At 40.9% G+C, this 16,753-nt stretch overlaps 7 protein-coding genes across 9 annotated transcripts in view; 4 read left to right on the forward strand and 3 right to left on the reverse strand.

Moving 5' to 3' along the window:
• The window catches only part of LOC118748550, a 102,797-nt gene extending 98,534 nt beyond the window's left edge, over positions 1-4,263 (forward strand). The window contains exons 2-3 of the mRNA XM_036483072.1: positions 640-2,746; positions 3,097-4,263. Of these exons, the coding sequence (XP_036338965.1) occupies positions 640-2,746; positions 3,097-4,118 (3,129 nt within the window). The 3' untranslated portion in view covers positions 4,119-4,263. The remainder of the gene's footprint in view (positions 1-639; positions 2,747-3,096) is intronic.
• Positions 4,264-6,836: 2,573 nt separating this feature from the next.
• Positions 6,837-7,870, reverse strand: LOC118748215 (actin-histidine N-methyltransferase-like). The gene has a single exon (XM_036482592.1). The coding sequence runs from the start codon at positions 7,692-7,694 to the stop codon at positions 6,852-6,854; it is 843 nt and encodes a 280-aa protein (XP_036338485.1). The 5' UTR covers positions 7,695-7,870; the 3' UTR covers positions 6,837-6,851.
• Positions 7,871-10,136: 2,266 nt separating this feature from the next.
• Positions 10,137-11,679, forward strand: LOC118748552 (beta-1,3-galactosyltransferase 5). Its single transcript, XM_036483074.1, has 2 exons — positions 10,137-10,493; positions 10,583-11,679. Exons 1-2 carry the CDS (start codon positions 10,220-10,222, stop codon positions 11,488-11,490), a joined length of 1,182 nt encoding a protein of 393 aa, XP_036338967.1. The 5' UTR covers positions 10,137-10,219; the 3' UTR covers positions 11,491-11,679.
• Positions 11,680-11,773: 94 nt separating this feature from the next.
• On the forward strand, positions 11,774-12,328 carry LOC118748555 (cytochrome c oxidase assembly factor 6 homolog). The gene has a single exon (XM_036483079.1). The coding sequence runs from the start codon at positions 11,966-11,968 to the stop codon at positions 12,245-12,247; it is 282 nt and encodes a 93-aa protein (XP_036338972.1). The 5' UTR covers positions 11,774-11,965; the 3' UTR covers positions 12,248-12,328.
• LOC118748554 (N-alpha-acetyltransferase 38-A, NatC auxiliary subunit) lies at positions 12,242-13,236 on the reverse strand. The gene is made up of 3 exons (XM_036483078.1): positions 13,057-13,236; positions 12,809-12,945; positions 12,242-12,752 (listed from the first exon to the last, which is right to left on the reverse strand). The coding sequence occupies exons 2-3, from the start codon at positions 12,848-12,850 to the stop codon at positions 12,369-12,371; spliced, it is 426 nt and encodes a 141-aa protein (XP_036338971.1). The 5' UTR covers positions 12,851-12,945; positions 13,057-13,236; the 3' UTR covers positions 12,242-12,368.
• A 13-nt stretch (positions 13,237-13,249) lies between these two features.
• On the forward strand, positions 13,250-15,998 carry LOC118748551 (molybdenum cofactor synthesis protein cinnamon). Its single transcript, XM_036483073.1, has 8 exons — positions 13,250-13,449; positions 13,517-14,295; positions 14,354-14,532; positions 14,602-14,874; positions 14,939-15,097; positions 15,155-15,317; positions 15,540-15,641; positions 15,702-15,998. The coding sequence occupies exons 1-8, from the start codon at positions 13,416-13,418 to the stop codon at positions 15,843-15,845; spliced, it is 1,833 nt and encodes a 610-aa protein (XP_036338966.1). The 5' UTR covers positions 13,250-13,415; the 3' UTR covers positions 15,846-15,998.
• Positions 15,999-16,336: 338 nt separating this feature from the next.
• LOC118748553 (estradiol 17-beta-dehydrogenase 2) overlaps positions 16,337-16,753 on the reverse strand; it is a 40,338-nt gene continuing 39,921 nt past the window's right edge. For all 3 annotated transcript variants that reach the window (XM_036483077.1, XM_036483076.1, XM_036483075.1), the window contains one exon: positions 16,337-16,684. In XM_036483077.1, the coding sequence (XP_036338970.1) occupies positions 16,467-16,684 (218 nt within the window). In that variant the 3' untranslated portion in view covers positions 16,337-16,466. The remainder of the gene's footprint in view (positions 16,685-16,753) is intronic.

A 16,753-nucleotide genomic window follows, 5' to 3' on the forward strand; every position in this document is an offset into this window, starting at 1 on the left:
AAATTAAAGGCAATTTTTCATATACAAATAATCGATATTAGCAATAATGGAAAAATAATATAGATTACGATAAAATTTCTAACAACAAATATAAAACCTATAAAGACGAAGACATGAATATAGTTAACTATTTATATATCGATAACGATATTAAAATCGAGAGTTATTTAAATAGGTAAAGTTATAATAATCGATAACATTGAAACAAAATTTATGGTTAAAAATCGATAACAATTTATAAAATGCAATTACATGTGAAAAAATCATTCCCGTAAAGAAACGACTGCTGTATACATATCGACAGCTACAAATATATACATACATATATACACTTTCAATAACGCTATAACGATAAAATTATCGATGACAATTATATTGCTAATTGCCATACCGTTGACATTTTCGTCAACGATAACATTCCTGATAACGATATCAATATCGATATCGGTACTATATTAATTATTATGAAAACATCGGCGACTATCACGGCATCGATAAAGCTAATAAAAACGATAAAAATAAGAAATAAGGTTACTTAATTGAATCTGTGTCCTTATCTGTGTTACATAGGCCTACTTCTTCTTCTTCTCTCCAATCGTTTACCTACATTTGAACTCTTTTTTCGCTCTCCACTTGCAGATGATCCGCACTGGTGCTTCGCTCGTTGTCGGCGGCGGTGATGAAGGAGCCTCCAACAAGCCCAGTTACTACACGGACACCTCAAGCGACCACTCAGCATTATCGCGTCGACGCCAAGCGGCCAACAGCGCGCGCACACGAACGCGACGTCCGCCCACAAGCAGCAGCGATGAGAGTGCACAACAGCAATATTGGCGTGGTCGAGTAGATGACGACAACACAGCGAAGCCCAGCCAAGTCCAGTCGCGTGATGACATACGTTTGGCGGCGCGTAAGCGCAAACAGCCGACCATACGCGAACCACTTGCCGCGCTCGAGAAGGAGCAGAAGCTATACGAGTTGCGCGACAAGCAGCGACAGGAGCACACGCCGAATGTGAGCGTGCGCGATAAATCTTACCGGCGGCCGTACTCACAAGCGAAAAAGGAGTCTGAATTGCCAGCGGCCGCAGACGCAACGCAAACTAACGGTAAAACGACCGTAGATTTGAAGCACATACTGAAGAATGCGGGAGGCTTGAGTCTGAGTGAGATACTGCAGCAAAAGAATTTGTCGCTGGACGATTTGTTGAAGGGTAAGCAGAATGCGCTACAGGTGCTGCAGAGCACAGCCGCCGCGCCATCACCCACGCCAACTAAAGTAGTGGATAGTAGGCCAGTGAAGCCGTTACGTCGCATACCATATCTAAGCATTGCAAATGGTGCGACCGGCGGCTCAGGATCGACGAAGCCTTTATACACGGATGACGATACGGGCGCTGAGGTGCGCGCAACCACTGAGGTGCCAGCGGAGGACATCGAGGACACACAGCAGCGCAGCAAATTGAAGTTGCCTGCCTTGCAGCGTCTGAAATATTTTGGTAGCTCCTCACGTGGCACAACTTCGCAGTACGGCAGCACAACACGACGCGCAGGTGTGCCGACAGCGACCAGCAGCACTACGACTACAACAACAACCACTACAACGCGGCTGCCAATCTACAAAAAGAATTTCCTGCAGCGCTCGACGCTGAAGCCACCTTTCCTGCTGAAGAACGCCATGCCTTCGGCGCCTTCGAGTGCGGAGCCAGAGGCAAAGGAAGTTGCCATCTCAGAGGAAAAACTGCTGACCACCACCATAGTCAACAACAGGTACAATAGAGAGCCGTCAGCCGTAGGCGACGAAGAAGGGGAAGAACACGAGCTGACAGCAGCGGCCGAGCCGACATTGAATGAACCAACGGCGGCGGAAGTAGACACCGAGGAGCAGCAGGAGGAAGAGTACTTGCGCGATGAGGAAGAGAGCAATGTGCAATCCACGGCGAAGTTCGACTATGAGGAACGTTACGACCTGCACGCGGAAACTACACCATTGACTACAACAACCACAAGTACTACGTCTTCGCCAGCATCCACACGAAGTACAGTGCGTCGCGCAACAACAACGCCTAGCATTTTGACAACTTCCGCCGCGAGCGCAACCCCAACGACGGCAAGCGCAAAACCCGCACTACGTGCGCAGTTGAATTTCAAAGCGAACTCCATCGACTCGGACGATACGCACGCGCACACATTGCCAACTAGTCCTGACAGCGATGGGCTCGAAAATTTCTTGGGCGGCGAGACCACCAGCGGTAAGAGACGTGGAAAACCAACCACCACCGTCGAGAGCATTACGCCGCGCATCGATCACGTTAAGCCAGCCGTCGCTGGCGACACGTTCTCCTACCAGGATACCGTGCCTGACTTCGACGGTGTAGATGACCGCACCGATCTACTGGAGCTAATCGAAGATCGACGTTCCGGCAATCGACTTTTCAAGGTGCTCGAACAGCGCAACATGACGCTCGAGGAACTGATTGAGCACCGCAAACGCGGCTCTAGCCAACTGCATCTGGCGACTGTAGTGCAGAACCGCTCGCGATTTTTTCCCGGCCAGAAGGTCGTTCTTCACGACAATATGGACATTGTTACAGCATTTGAGAATTTTCCCCATTTCAATCTGATCGACCTGAAGAGCGTTAAGCCCGACGACATCAAGACAGACTCACAAGGCGCCAGCTACTTCACCTCCATCATCGACATAGAACCGACCGATGAGATCTACAAGGACAACTCAGGCGCCAAAGGTGCGGTAGAACGCAATCGGTTAGACCGCCGCCGGCGCCAATATCGCGGTGGTACGCGCTATCAAAGTAGTAGCGCGGGGGATAGACGACACAAGCGCCAATAAATCAGCAGCACGCCGAACACGATTTGTGGTGAACTGCTGAGTTGAAGTTGTAGCGAGCGAGAAGTAGCAAGTAGACGCAGAGCGACGAATAATAGTGCGGCAGCAATGAACGCGCCTATGCGCGCACTCAACTTGCGGCGGCCACAGCCCGGCTCAGCAGCTTGCCACAAATCATGTAAGTGCGCGCGCACGCCAGACGCTTCTATACCGTTACAACATTTTGCTTTTACTTTTTTCTTCTCACAGGTTCCGCCTACCAACAGACGCAACGCACAGATAAATCGGTTGGTTTCTTCCCCTCCTGGAAAACGCTTGCGCTGGCTTCGCTCGCCAGCACCACGCGCAACGACGCATCTATTAAACGCAATCCTTTCTTTGTGCGCCCACCCCAAATGCTACTCGAGAGTACCTCTGCCGAGCTCGACGACAACAATTTTCTGCTAGACAACGAAACGAATACAGATACGAACGCTGAGCCGCCACAGCAACAAGAGTTGATCGCCGCGCAACAAAAAACTTTCAACAGCGCCAGCAGCACCATCGACACCGTCGAAGCCATCGAAAACGAAGTGGCGCGTGCGCATGATTTGCTCGATCTCGAACTCTCTGGCCATGGATTCAAGCGCAGCCCCGCCGCAGCTGCCGTCTCCACTGCCGGCGCCACCGCCGCCGGTGGTCATAGCAGCATCTACGCCAACATGCCGGCGGGCATACGCTCCGCCATTGTGGCCAGCGCCGCCATAGTGCTCACATCATTGGCCACTTTTTTGGTGGTATTTGTGGTGTGCCGCTGGAAGCAACGGCGTCAGAGGAAGACCAGCTACACTAAGACTTACAACGCGATGAAGAGCAAGCTGCCGACTGTGGCGAATGCGTCGCGCCGCTCCTCGCTGCGCAACATGGAAGAGTTAGTGGGAGGCATCTCTACAGTGTCGGTGTCACCGGTGCACCAGCTGCAGCGACAGAGTTCATTACTCTTTCCGCGACACTGCAGCGCAGGTGGCAGCAACGGCGGCGGCGTCTTGGAAGTGGAGGAATTGAGTTGCGGTCGAGGTGACGCAGGCAGGCGTAGCAAAATGATGCGCGGAGCGACGCGCGGCAGTCTGGGCAACAGTGGCGATATTGGTAGCGCTACCGGCTCCACCACATCGCTGGCGCTGTCGCTGCAGAGCGTGCACAACAGCTCCACGAATAAGCTGAACACAATGGATCCAAATTCACCGGAAGTGCAAGAGTATTTGTTCGATGCGTTGCGAAAATCATACTAAAGGGCGGTAGCAGGGTTGTATCTGTTGAGTTGAAGTGAGATTTATTGTAGCATAAGTTTTGGGTAAGTTTTAGAGATTTTAAAAACGTTTGAGAAATTAAAAAAAATAAGAGAAACAAAAAATGTTGCCAAACATAAAAAAAAAACAAAATGGAAAATTGAATATAACTGTAATAAAAAAGGAATATGTGTAAAATACGAGAATTCCATAAAATTAGATATCGAAGTATTAACCCTTAGAAGAAACCACAAAAAAATATAAAATTAAAAGTAGGCAGAAAACAATATTTCGTAAATTTACACATTTAAGAGTAGAGCAATTTTTACTAAATTTAGAGCGTAAGAGTTCGAAATTTAAGTATTACAACAAAAAGCGGGTTTTTGGACAACACAAAGGAAGCGAAAAATAATTTTTAAAAATTTTTGGAAACAAAATAAAAATTTGAATGAAAATACAAAAAAAAGTTACAAGAAATATATATGTGTAAAGAAAAAAGTAAAAAAAAAAATTTTAAAAGCATAGCTACATGCAAAATTACACAAAAATTTAGAGAGAATATCTTACAAAAAAAAAATAAGTATAATAAATTTTACCGATACCAAACCTTAAGAATAAAACAAGTAATGTTTTTAATGACAATAATCTATAAAGGAAGTAAAAGCGAATTGTCGGCAAAAACGAAATGGAATTATTGAATGCACTGACAAACCCATAATTAGAGTTTGCGGACTTAAGAAAGTTAAAAAGAAAACCGAGAGACGTTTTATATACACTGAAAAAAAAATAATATTGCGAAACTTTGAACGAGAAATGTATTATAAGGATTTAACATTGTTTAAAAATCAAATTTTCTATTAAATATTCGGTTTGCGGCAAAGATTTTATTTAATTAGAAAAATATAAAATAATTTTTTGCAGAAAATATGTATTTCAAGATTAAGGGTTAAAACATTTTTAAACATAAAATCATAAAATTTTATTTTCAATTAAAAATTTTTGGAAGCAAAATTATATATATATAATTTAAACTAAATTTGCCGAAAAATTATCTATAATTTTTGGTACTATATTTTTTATTGCTTTTGTATTAAATTCATTATCAAGGCATTTGGTAGTAAAATTAGAACGAAAACCACATTTACCTATATTTTGTTGTTCCTTCTGATATCTAATGGGGTTTTCGTTTCTACAAAAAATGTTGCCCTTTCTTTGTCCTCTTCTTAGTATTTGTGCGTAGAGGGAACAAAGAGAACGTAACCTTTTTAAAATGAAATTAAAAATTAGTTCGACGTTTTCTTTGTAAATTTGTTTCATTCCAGAAGCATTAATACATTCTTTGCAGGGCCCAATAATGAGCGTTTATGCTCGTTCTAAAGGCATCGCTTTGGTTGAACCAAGGTACATTGAACAGGTAGTATCAGTAGAGCAGCTAATTTGATTTATTTTCAAATTATTTGGTCTCGAAAATGTCAAATATTTTTAATTTTTTCTCACAAAAGTTCTGAATTGTTAAAATCCATTTGCATGTGAAACCTTTTTCCAAGGCGTATTTAACAAGGTGGTGTTGGCCGTATATAAGTAAAAAATTACACTAACAAATTATACGCTGATGTCCATACTGTCATTGGTATGAATTACAACAAACACATCATTTTGACGTAATGGCCTCCACGGCGAAAAACTCAGCTGTCGCCCCAACACCACCTTGTTTAATACACCTTGCCTTTTTCCATACAAAACAAGCGATTGAATAGCAGCTTTTGGAACGTTCGCCCAACTCAGCAGCACGACCGCTGATTACTGGGCCTTGCAAAGGATGGATCAATGCTTCGAGAAGCAAACAAATTTACTAGGAAAGAAAGTTGCATCAATTTTTATTTTTTCCAATTTCAATTTTTTATTTTTTGTATAATTTTTTGTATTTCACATGGCACGCTTTGATTTAGAAGAAAAAATTCAGAACAGTTTTTGACACTTTCGATACCAGAAGCAACAACAAAATACACGCAAATGTTGTTTTTGCTCTACTGATACTACCTGTTTAATGTGCCTTGGTTTGAACATTCACATGCAAGTACATTTTGCCAATTAAAATATTTTTCCAAAAAAATTAACAATATCTGACAGTTTAGAGACCAAATAATTAGAAAACACTCAAATCGGCTGCCCTGCTGCTCCATCCTGTTTAATGTGCCTTGTTCGTTACTATTTTATTTTATATTTTTTCTTTAGGTTTACTTGTTTTTTTTTTTTAATTTAACTTAATTTTATCATGTTTTATTTTATTTATTTTTTTTTTATTTATAATAAGAATGGTTATTATTGATGTATATATATTTGCTAGCTACACAAAACTTTTTGGCTTTGATGAAAATTTTAAAACAATTAAAAAAATAAAGTATCCTTAAGCGAAAAAATTAAATTCTATACATAAGCGGTTTTACAGAATGTGTATTATATATTTAACTAGATATACCTTTTCCTAAATCCAAATAAAATGATACATTGATATCAATTAAAAATAAAAAAAAGTATTCTTTTAATAAAAAAATGTGAAGTTTCGAGCGTTTTCTTTAAACTCAAAGGTAGGATATACGGGTATTGGTGTCCTCCAAATATCGCACAACTTCAACTCTGGACAAGTACTGGCAGTCCAGTTTAATTCCAGGCCGATTCTTTCTACAAATGTGCTACATCCCACCCAATTTGCGGACGGTACAAATAACTTCCTACTCACCGATACAACTCATAGCTGAACTGCTCCTTGAACGCCTGTCCCATCGGATTGAATTTATCTGCACGTGGCGCTTGCACGGTGCAATTGTACAGAAACGCATATTGACGCGCAATCGCTTTACATTGACGCAAAGCCGCCGGTAATGCATTCGAGCCGCGTAACATTTCCATTTCTTTACCATTAAAGTATAGGACTGTGTTATACTTCTCCGGCAGCAAATCGATGTAGGGTTTCCAAAAACTATCAGGCTTTAATGCTTCAAGCATTAACACATACGACAGCTTCAAATTGGACATCGAACCAAATTGTGCTGGACTATTTTCCAAGTCCAAATTCTCTTCGGAGAGTATCAGCTTGCGTGGTATAGAGAAAAGCAACTCATCGTCGGCTATGTCACGCGTTGCTTCCAAGCCCAATTCGTAGCCTTGAAATTGTGTTATGCGCACACCTTCGTAACGCAGGCCATTTTTTGCTGCCCAGCGATAGAAGTTTTCGATGTTGGCCACCCGCGCCTCTACACTTGGATTGGAAGTGGGGCGACGCAACGGTGCTTCGAGTATTTGCGCACGGTGCAACAGCGCTTGTATCTCCAAATACTGATCCCATTCTTCTTTAGGGTTTGCGGGCTGTCGGAAACCGATTTCGAGCAGTGCACTGATTAGGGAACTAAGCTCATTGCGTTTCTGCAGCGTCAGTGTGGGCCGCTTGAAGGTTGTTTGTTGTTGCTGTTGCACTTGTTTAGATGATGACTGGGTTGGTGCGTGGGCAGCGTCATCGGCTGGTTGCTGATTCTTATTGCTGCTACCCGATTTATTTTTTTTCCTATTATTTTTTCCCATTGCAACACACTTGACTTTCGCGCACCTCACTTCTCAACTTCTTTTTTTAGCACAGAAGTTATAACTCGTTTTGTTTGTTATTAAACACGATTTTATAATGAAAACAAACAACTGCACCCCAAAATGCGATTGAAAACCCGAAAAGGCAATGCACGTGCGGTCAACTTATCGCAGAAATCGAGATGACAATAGAGATTTCGGAAAAACATCGATGAATCTAATATATCGATGTTTAGCTCGATGCATCGAAAATTTTCAACTCAATGTATAAATAGTGCATATATCTATTTTTATGTAAACTGCCATCTCAATTGTGCAAAAACATGAAGTGAGGTTTCGTTAAAGACACAATTATCTAAGTTAAAGTAATTCATTACAAATTTAGTACAATTTTACTAATAACATGTTTTTTGTGAAAAACTAGGGTTTTCATGGTGGAATTATACCATTATTATTATTATTATCCTTGAATACTTGACAGATTTACCAAAAAATTCGTTTCTCTGGATTGTTAAATAAACGCTCAAGATGACCATATTACAGTTAAATTAACTTTATTGTACAACAAATACTTTACAATACTTGTTTATGCAATAACAACAATTAACAATACTTGCGCTATGAGCTTTTTCCCCACCTCAGATGTCCGAAACTGCCAGTTTTGTGTTTCTTTTGCTAGTTCTCGGGCCGTTGAAAGCCACTTTCAGGGAATAATTTTGGCTTCTCAGGAGACGACAGCAAAATTTTCAAGCATGTGAAGACGGCCGGTAAAGAATCCCTCAATACTGCAAAATCCATCAAAAAGTCAAATTCTGCCATTCACAGTAGAGTTTTCTAGTGGGACCTTTTGGTGATGTCAGTGGCAAAAATACATCGATGTTTTTCTTTGATTCGATGCATCGAAATGTACATCGATATTTTTCGATGCATAGAAGGGCATACATCGATGCATCGATTTGCATAGGATTTTTCTGATAATGTCAAAGTCATTTCTCTTTTTTGTACAACTGAAAATCTGGAATGACGGTTGAATGCATGATTTAATTATTAAAGGTTTTGTAAGTAGCTTTTTTCTAAAATTTGGCACTCCCACCCACAGGGATGGTTTATGGAAGCAGGGGAAAAAGGGGAAGAATTCAATCACACTTCCTAAAATGGGAGCTAAATTCCATAAAAAGGTGTGGATAATAGTGAATGGTGGTATTTTAAAACAAAAACGAATTTGATTTAATATTTAATTTAAACAAGCTTATTTACATCGAATATAACCCCCGATTGTTATTGAAAATAAATATTTCTATGTATGTATATACCAAACTTGCGTACGTCAGATGGCGCATAACTCGAGAACGGATGGTCCACTTTCAGCTTTTTTTTTTTTGTTGTATTGGTTTGACAGATGATGGATATGAAGAAGCTATTTGTTTGTGGAAAATGTGCAGTATTTATTAAACAAAAAAAAAACGGCAAATAAAAAAATTTGGAGCTTACGTTTCCTTCGCGGATATGGCTCGATTGTTTCGAATATGGTAATTCGAATTCTTTGATGTCGCACTTTTAATATTCTGGGGAGACTATACAACTGTCAGAATATTAACCATTCGCCGGGTTGCCCGAAAATTTGAATGATTAAAAATATCAAAATATAAAAAAATATAAAAATATTCGCCATAAAAAGGCGTTTGCATTGTTCAACTTTGCATTCTACTTTCAACTAATCGCTTTCAACAAAGTTGGTCGCCAGCCAAGATTCGCCTCGTGCGTAAACCTTTTAAGTGTGCAATTACATACATCGCGCCATTGACTAAACCGAGCTGTCGTGTGACGATTGGGCCTATGGATGCGGTTTGGCAATATTATATTGCGTCAAAGCCTCATTCGGAGACACCAGGAGTGTGTTATGGAGGACAATACCTAAATACCTTCGTTGGCTCATTTACCAAAACCATTGCATGCTTTACTTTACAGCGACTTGGCAGAATCAAGAGGTCTCCACGAATATCGACAAATATATTTCGGCATTTAAGAGAATTTCGTCTCTTTAGCCTACATTGAATTTCTGTAGTCCAACGATGCTCACCCATTTTGTCTTGTTGGCGCCAGCGAATGAAGAACAAACATTTCTTCAAATTTAAAAAGTAAAAATTTCACTACTAACAATTTAAAAATGTTCTTAAAACTTGCAAAGATATTTGGAAAAGAAATATCACTGTTTTTGTTTTTAGGAGTATGGTGGGAGTGTCATTGATAAAATTAGAGCGAGAGAAAGTTTTTCTTACAAAACCTTTCATTATTGAATCATGGGTTGAATGTACCAGAGGCGCCAGGTTTCAAAAAATATCGAGACATCGACAATTTATACATCGAGTGGAAAATTTTTGACGCTTCCAAACAAAACATCGATACATCGATATTTTTCCTACATTCCTAAAAGCTTCTAATTGGACGCAGCAGCTGCAATTGTTTACATTTCTGCTCGCGCAAAATACATCTTCTCCTAATTCAATTTTAAAAAATGCAAAAAAATGCGTTTGCGTGGCCGCATTGCGTATAAGTTTTTAACTTTAATCGTAGCCGTTGTAATTGTGGTAATAATTTGTATAGATTACTTTGCCCCGGGTGAGAAAAGAGATGAATTCCTAACACATCTACCCCCACTGGGAAAGGACCTTTCACAAGAACAGGAAACTCCAAAAAATGAAGTGTCTGGCTTAGATTTAAGTCAGCTAGTGAATTTCACGAGCTTTAAGTATGAAACTCCCAATAATGTGTGTCGCAAGTACGATAAGGAACTGCTGGGTAAGTTCTTTGCAGTCGCAGGAAAGCTCGATTTTTTTTTATTGTACATATATGCAGCATAAACCAGCGGTATTTCTCATTTTTCTTAGCTATTATAATCGTCACATCGTATGCAGGTCATGACGAGTTGCGCGCTGCCCATCGCCAGGCTATACCACAAAGTAAGCTGGCTGAAATGGGTATGCAGCGCGTCTTCTTGCTGGCGGCACTTCCGCCCACCGAAAAGTTTATCACACAAAAGCAGCTATTCGACGAGCAAGAACGTTTTGGTGACCTTCTGCAGGGTAACTTTCAGGAAGCTTATCGCAATTTGAGCTACAAGCATGTAATGGGACTACGCTGGGCCGCCACCGAATGTAGCCGTGCTAAATTCATCATTAAAATTGATGATGACATTATTTATGATGTCTTCCACTTTCGACGCTACTTGGAGTCGCTTGAGGTACAACAACCGAATCTAATTGCTTCGCCTATATATCTAGCCGGTTATGTGCTCAGTGACAGGCCGCCTGTACGTAATACCGTGAACAAATGGTACGTTTCGAAGCAAGATTGGCCAAAAGACACTTATCCAGCCTACCTTTCTGGCTGGCTATATATAACGAATCCAGTGACAGCTTTGCGGCTAGTACAAGAGGCACAAAAAAATCCTTTTTTCTGGATTGATGATACATGGGTGACAGGAATTCTTCGTGAGAAATTAAATATACCGGTGCAACCCTTGAATGCTTGGTACTCGGCAAATGCGGAGTTTATTGACTGCTGTGTACGCGATTTGAAACAGCAGAGCAGCTACGAGTGTGAATATTTTGTGGGACCCAATGGCGGGGATACCAAAATGCTGGTCGAGTTTTTACATAATGTAGAGAAGTGCTACTTTGATGAGTGCAGCAAACGACCACAGGAAAAGTCACTAAAGAAGACTTGTATTGGAACTGCAAAGCACTTACTGCCTGACCATGGTAGTGTGCAAGTGAAGCAAGTGCCTCTAAGATGATAAAGAAAGCAGCCAGCTGAAAATTTTATAACCCTCATCACATGCATTAAATGCCCGATGTCTCAACAAGGGTTAACTTCCGTCCCTTCGTCCCTTTTTATCAAGGCATATACTCAATTATAGTTTAGAAAATAGTTTAGAATTATCTTGTGTTTACAGAGAACGTCGTATTATTTTCGATTAAGTACATACATAATTATTTTATTTCAAATTGAAACAGTGAATATTTTATTTTCATAATGTGATTTCATTCCTACATATCAAAATAAAAGGCAATATCGATTTATCACCATTTTATAATAATCTAAAATATATACCCAATTTTCTTTTTCCGTGTATTTTGCGATCAGCTGTTCTTTGACAGTTGCTAGGTTATGTCACTGCCGATTGCGTTTTTTTGGGTTCCCAGTGTTTTTCATAAGATTCCACAAAATTTTCTATACAGATTATAGTTAAGGACAGGAAAATTGTGCAAATGAGTTTTCCCACCAAAGAAGAGCGTGCGCATTGCTGGGCGTCGCGTGACGAATATTGGCGGTGCCTCGACGAATATGCACCCAAACACAGCTCGACAAGTGGTGAGAAGGTGCCGGATGCTTGTCAGAAACTGCGCAAAGTCTTCGAAGGATCGTGCCCACGGCAATGGGTAAAACACTTTGACCGCAAACGCACATATGAGCAATTTAAGGAACGCATGGAAAAGGGCTTTGATCCGCTTGAAGAGAAGCTCAAAGCAACGACACAAACCAGGTCTTAGTTCATAGTCGGATTTTGTTATTTTATTGTTTTTGCTAATGTTAAACTAAATAAAAGTTGTGACTTAAACTACTTACAAAAATTGTATAGTTTTTCTTGTATGCCAGTTTTAACTTATCACACTATAGCACATCCGGCGCTGAAGCAGCATTTGGTTTATCTGATAGTGCTGCCGCTCTGGGCATATCCACCGCGATTGAAACAATATGCTTCCCCGGTATCATTACATTACCAAGTATGCGTGCATCTTTACCCTCTTCTAAGTATTCTGCGCACATGGATAGAACCACATTAGCATCTTTGTCGGTGCAATTGAAGAAGCCAACAAGTACGCGTCCATCGGTTATCACAACTCTGAATGTATGACCAAGCCAATTTTGTAAATTGCAACGCCCAGGCGTGAGTTCTTTATCGCCACCCACTACAGGAGCGTTGGTAGTTATGTTGTTGACGCGGTTGGTGGCTGGATTGCAATTCAATGTAATAGGTAGCAGTAGCGGTGGTTGCTGTGGATAGCATACCGGTTTTATTCAAGTAGTACAAGCAAAATTCGAATACTTACCTCACTTTTGGGGACGTTATCATAAGAACTATGATCGCTCATGTTTATCGCTTTTATGTTTAATTAATAATTTTTATTTTCTAAAATATCTGCCAATTTACTCTCTAATTGCACAGCTGATTTCTAAACATTCAATTCTTTCGTTCAGGCAGTCAATTGCCAAAGGGTGGAAAGAGGAAACGAAAAGCAGTGTTGTATTCGAAGTTAAAAATTTAAAATTTTTTTCACGCATTACAAAATTAAATTACCTAATGCCTTTTAGAACAAACGAAATTATATTTTAGCTCTCCCCGGAGAAAACCTTTACCGTTTTGCCTTTTTTACGTTAATCACGGCATTTTTTTATGTTGTTAGCTGACGATGACACTGCTGCCGTTCTCTGCTTTCGAGGCCAATGACAACAAGTGGGCAGCGGGCAGCGCGGCTTCGCTTATCTTTGAAAGCTCTGCAACTGTTCTGCTCTGCTTTCGCATTTTCAACAATTGTTGTTGATGTCGTGTTCTGTGTTTATTTTTATTTATTTTTCTTTTACATAGATTAAATTATTTATAAGTTGCTCTGCTGCTATTTGTTAAAGCATTAAACCCGCAATCATCGTAGCGTGAAGATGGCGGATGCAATTGTTTTCGCAGTTTTAACAAGTGAGTTTTTTGTGTTTTACGGCTACAAGTTCTTCCAATAAAACTTCTTTGGTATATCTCCTTGTAGTAAGCGACACTTGCAGCCAGGACTCCAGTAAAGATCGTAGTGGGCCTCGTCTGGTATCGCTCATACGCGATGCATTCCAAAATGCTAACATCCTTACAGATATAATAGCGGACGAACGCGAACACATTAGCGCGAAGCTACGTGAACTTGTAGCCCAGAAAACGCCAAGTGTTGGTGCAATTATTACTACCGGTGGAACTGGCTTTGCACCTCGTGATGTCACACCAGAAGCCACAAAAGTAGTATTGGACAAAGAATGCCCGCAGCTGTCACAATACATTGCGCAAGCGTCACTCCAAAAGACCAAATTCGCTGCTTTATCACGCGGTGTATGCGGCATAGCAAACAGCACACTAATACTCAATTTCCCCGGCAGCGAAAAGGCAGTGACCGAATGCTTTGAAGTAGTTCGCGAGCTGCTGCCCCATGCGCTACAGTTGATAGGCAATGAATTGCCGTTGGTGCGGCGCGTACATGCCGAGTTGCAAGCGGCTGGTGATGGTGGAGCATCCACCCGACATGTATGCCCACACAAGACAGGCAAGGGCGACGATAACGACAGAAATTCACCATACCCCATGATTTCGGTTATGCAGGCTCTCGAGATAATACTTGAAACGGTGCAACAAAGGCGCGATATAGCGCAGCTGCTGAATGAATTTGTGGCGCCGGTAGATATACCACCCTTTCGCGCATCCATCAAGGATGGTTATGCAATGAAATCGACAGGCTTTTCAGGCACAAAGAAAGTACTGGGCTACATATCGGCGGGTGATGAGGTGAGATAGTTGCTTTCAATGTAGATAGCATGAGTAATTTAAAGCATATAAAATGCAGGAAATCGTGCACGATTTTCAAGAGGATGAATGCTACAAGATCAACACCGGCGCACCATTGCCACACTATGCCGATTGTGTGGTGCAAGTGGAGGACACCAAGCTGCTGAAGAAGAAGAAAACGGGCGAGGAGGACTTGGTCGAGATTTTAGTCGAGCCCAAAGCCAATGTGGACATACGGTAAGCTGGTCAAAAGTACTCAAAAAATCACATTTTTAATATGTCCTTATTTCAAACCGCTTCCTACAGGCCTATTGGCTCCGACCTTCGCAAAGGCAGCAAACTCTTTCCATCTGCCGATCACTCAGCCGTGGTCATTAAATCCATACTGGCATCGGTGGGAAAAAATTTGGGTGCTGTACGCAAACCGAAAATTGGCATAATCTCAACAGGCAGCGAGCTGCTAGCGCCACAACAACCTGAAGTAATTGGCAAGATTTACGACTCAAACACAACTATGCTGGAGGAGCTGCTAGTATATTTCGGTTTCGAATGCGCTCAAAAACTGGTGCTAAGCGATGAGTATGCGCTTCGTAAAGTAAACTTAAAGCGTGTAGCAACTAATTTTCAAATTTTCTGCTTTCAGCTTCGAGATCGTCAAAAGTAAAATATCAGACTTATTCAAGCATGTTGATTTTGTTATCTGCAGCGGTGGTGTTTCAATGGGCGATAAGGACTACATAAAGCCAGCGCTGGAGAGTTTGGGTTTCTCGATCAATTTCGGGCGCGTAAACATGAAACCGGGGTAAGCGGCTATGAAGCGTGGCCTCTTTGCAGCTTACTAATTTGATTCCAAATTTAGAAAACCTATGACTTTTGCCTCCATGCAAGAGCGCTACTTCTTTGGGCTGCCAGGCAATCCAGTTTCCGCATTCGTCACATTTCACTTGTTTGTTTTGCCGGCAATACGTTGGTTTGCTGGCTGGGAGCGTGACAAATGCGAATTGACGTCTTTGCCGATAACCGTAAGTGGCTACGTACTTGTAGGCTTAAAAATATATACATATATACCTATTTGAAAGGTAATTAATATCTCGCCAGTTGCTATCAGTCAACGAAACCATTGCGGGCTTCGATATATATCACAAAAACTAAATTAAAAACAGTGATCAAAAATAGTGCTATTTATTCTACGCAGCTAATGCGTTTACTAAATTTGTTCTTTGATTTTTCTTTCGCCCGCTCAGTTACAAAACGACAGCATTAGCCTTGATCCACGTCCGGAGTATGTGCGCGCTTCGGTTACAAGCAAAAATGGTCGCTTATACGCCTCGGTGAATGGCAGCCAGGTAAACTTTTTGATTATTTATAATTTAAAATCTTTTTTTATCAGCCACTTTTATTTGTAGATGAGTAGCCGTTTGCAGAGCATTGTTGGCGCAGATGTGCTAGTGCACCTGCCCGGACGCACGGTGGGTAAACCCAGCGCTGTAGCAGGTGATATATATCGCTCTTCTGTGCTGCGTTATGATTTCATTTCGAAATATGAATAGAATTTATGTAAAATGCTTATGCGTGGGTACTTTTCGCATGCATACTCGGGCAATGTTTCCTTAATAAAATTTCAAATGTTTTTAATGAATAATAAGGGTGCCTTGTAAAAGCTCATATATTTTTGTAAAGGTTAATAATTGTGGCAGCCAAATGTTTTTTATTTGTTGTAACAAACAAGAAAAAAACTTAAAAAACGCAGAGTAATGTATAATTATAAATTTCATTATTTACAAAAAATAAAAATAAAAAAAGTTGCACTTTTACATACATACATAGAAATATTAATAAAAATATAAAACGATAGTTTACATGGGAAGTGCTATGAGGGGGATCCAATCGCTTGACCGCAGCTCATTCCTTTTTAAGAAAGAATAAGCTGTTAACTGGCTTCTTTTACAACTTCCAAATATAATTAAAAATAACTCAGAGAATGGTTGTCTGTTAATTTTACAAAATTACCGCAGTTTCCATGTAAACTTTGCATTTTCTTAAACCGAAAAATTATTAAACATGTACATTTGTTCGAAACAAATTTTTGGAGTGTCCCCAAATTTTGTAATCCATATCTTCTCAGGCACACTGCAGCTCCTTGCCTGCATCCCATACTCGTTTCTCGTCCCTCATACGCGCTGCACGCCGCGCTTGACGCCCTCACTCAATCTAGTCATCCGCAATGATGAACGACATGGCAACATGAAATTCAATTTACTATACTGCACCAGTTGGTAGCGTTCCAGCGGCACCGCATCCCACAAAGCGCGCTCAATCACCTGCAAAGCACTTGCGCTGAGCACATTCGCCGAGTACTGTGTCGGTGCGCCCTCACTTTCAGCAGCGGCTATTGAATAAAAAATTAGGGGTAACATATTAGAATCATATGCAGTTATCAAATTAAAATCACAACTCA

Source organism: Rhagoletis pomonella, unplaced genomic scaffold, assembly GCF_013731165.1.
Source record: "Rhagoletis pomonella isolate Grant_MI unplaced genomic scaffold, Rhpom_1.0 Rhpom_scaffold_00013, whole genome shotgun sequence".
In the NCBI taxonomy this organism is placed as follows: domain Eukaryota; kingdom Metazoa; phylum Arthropoda; class Insecta; order Diptera; family Tephritidae; genus Rhagoletis; species Rhagoletis pomonella.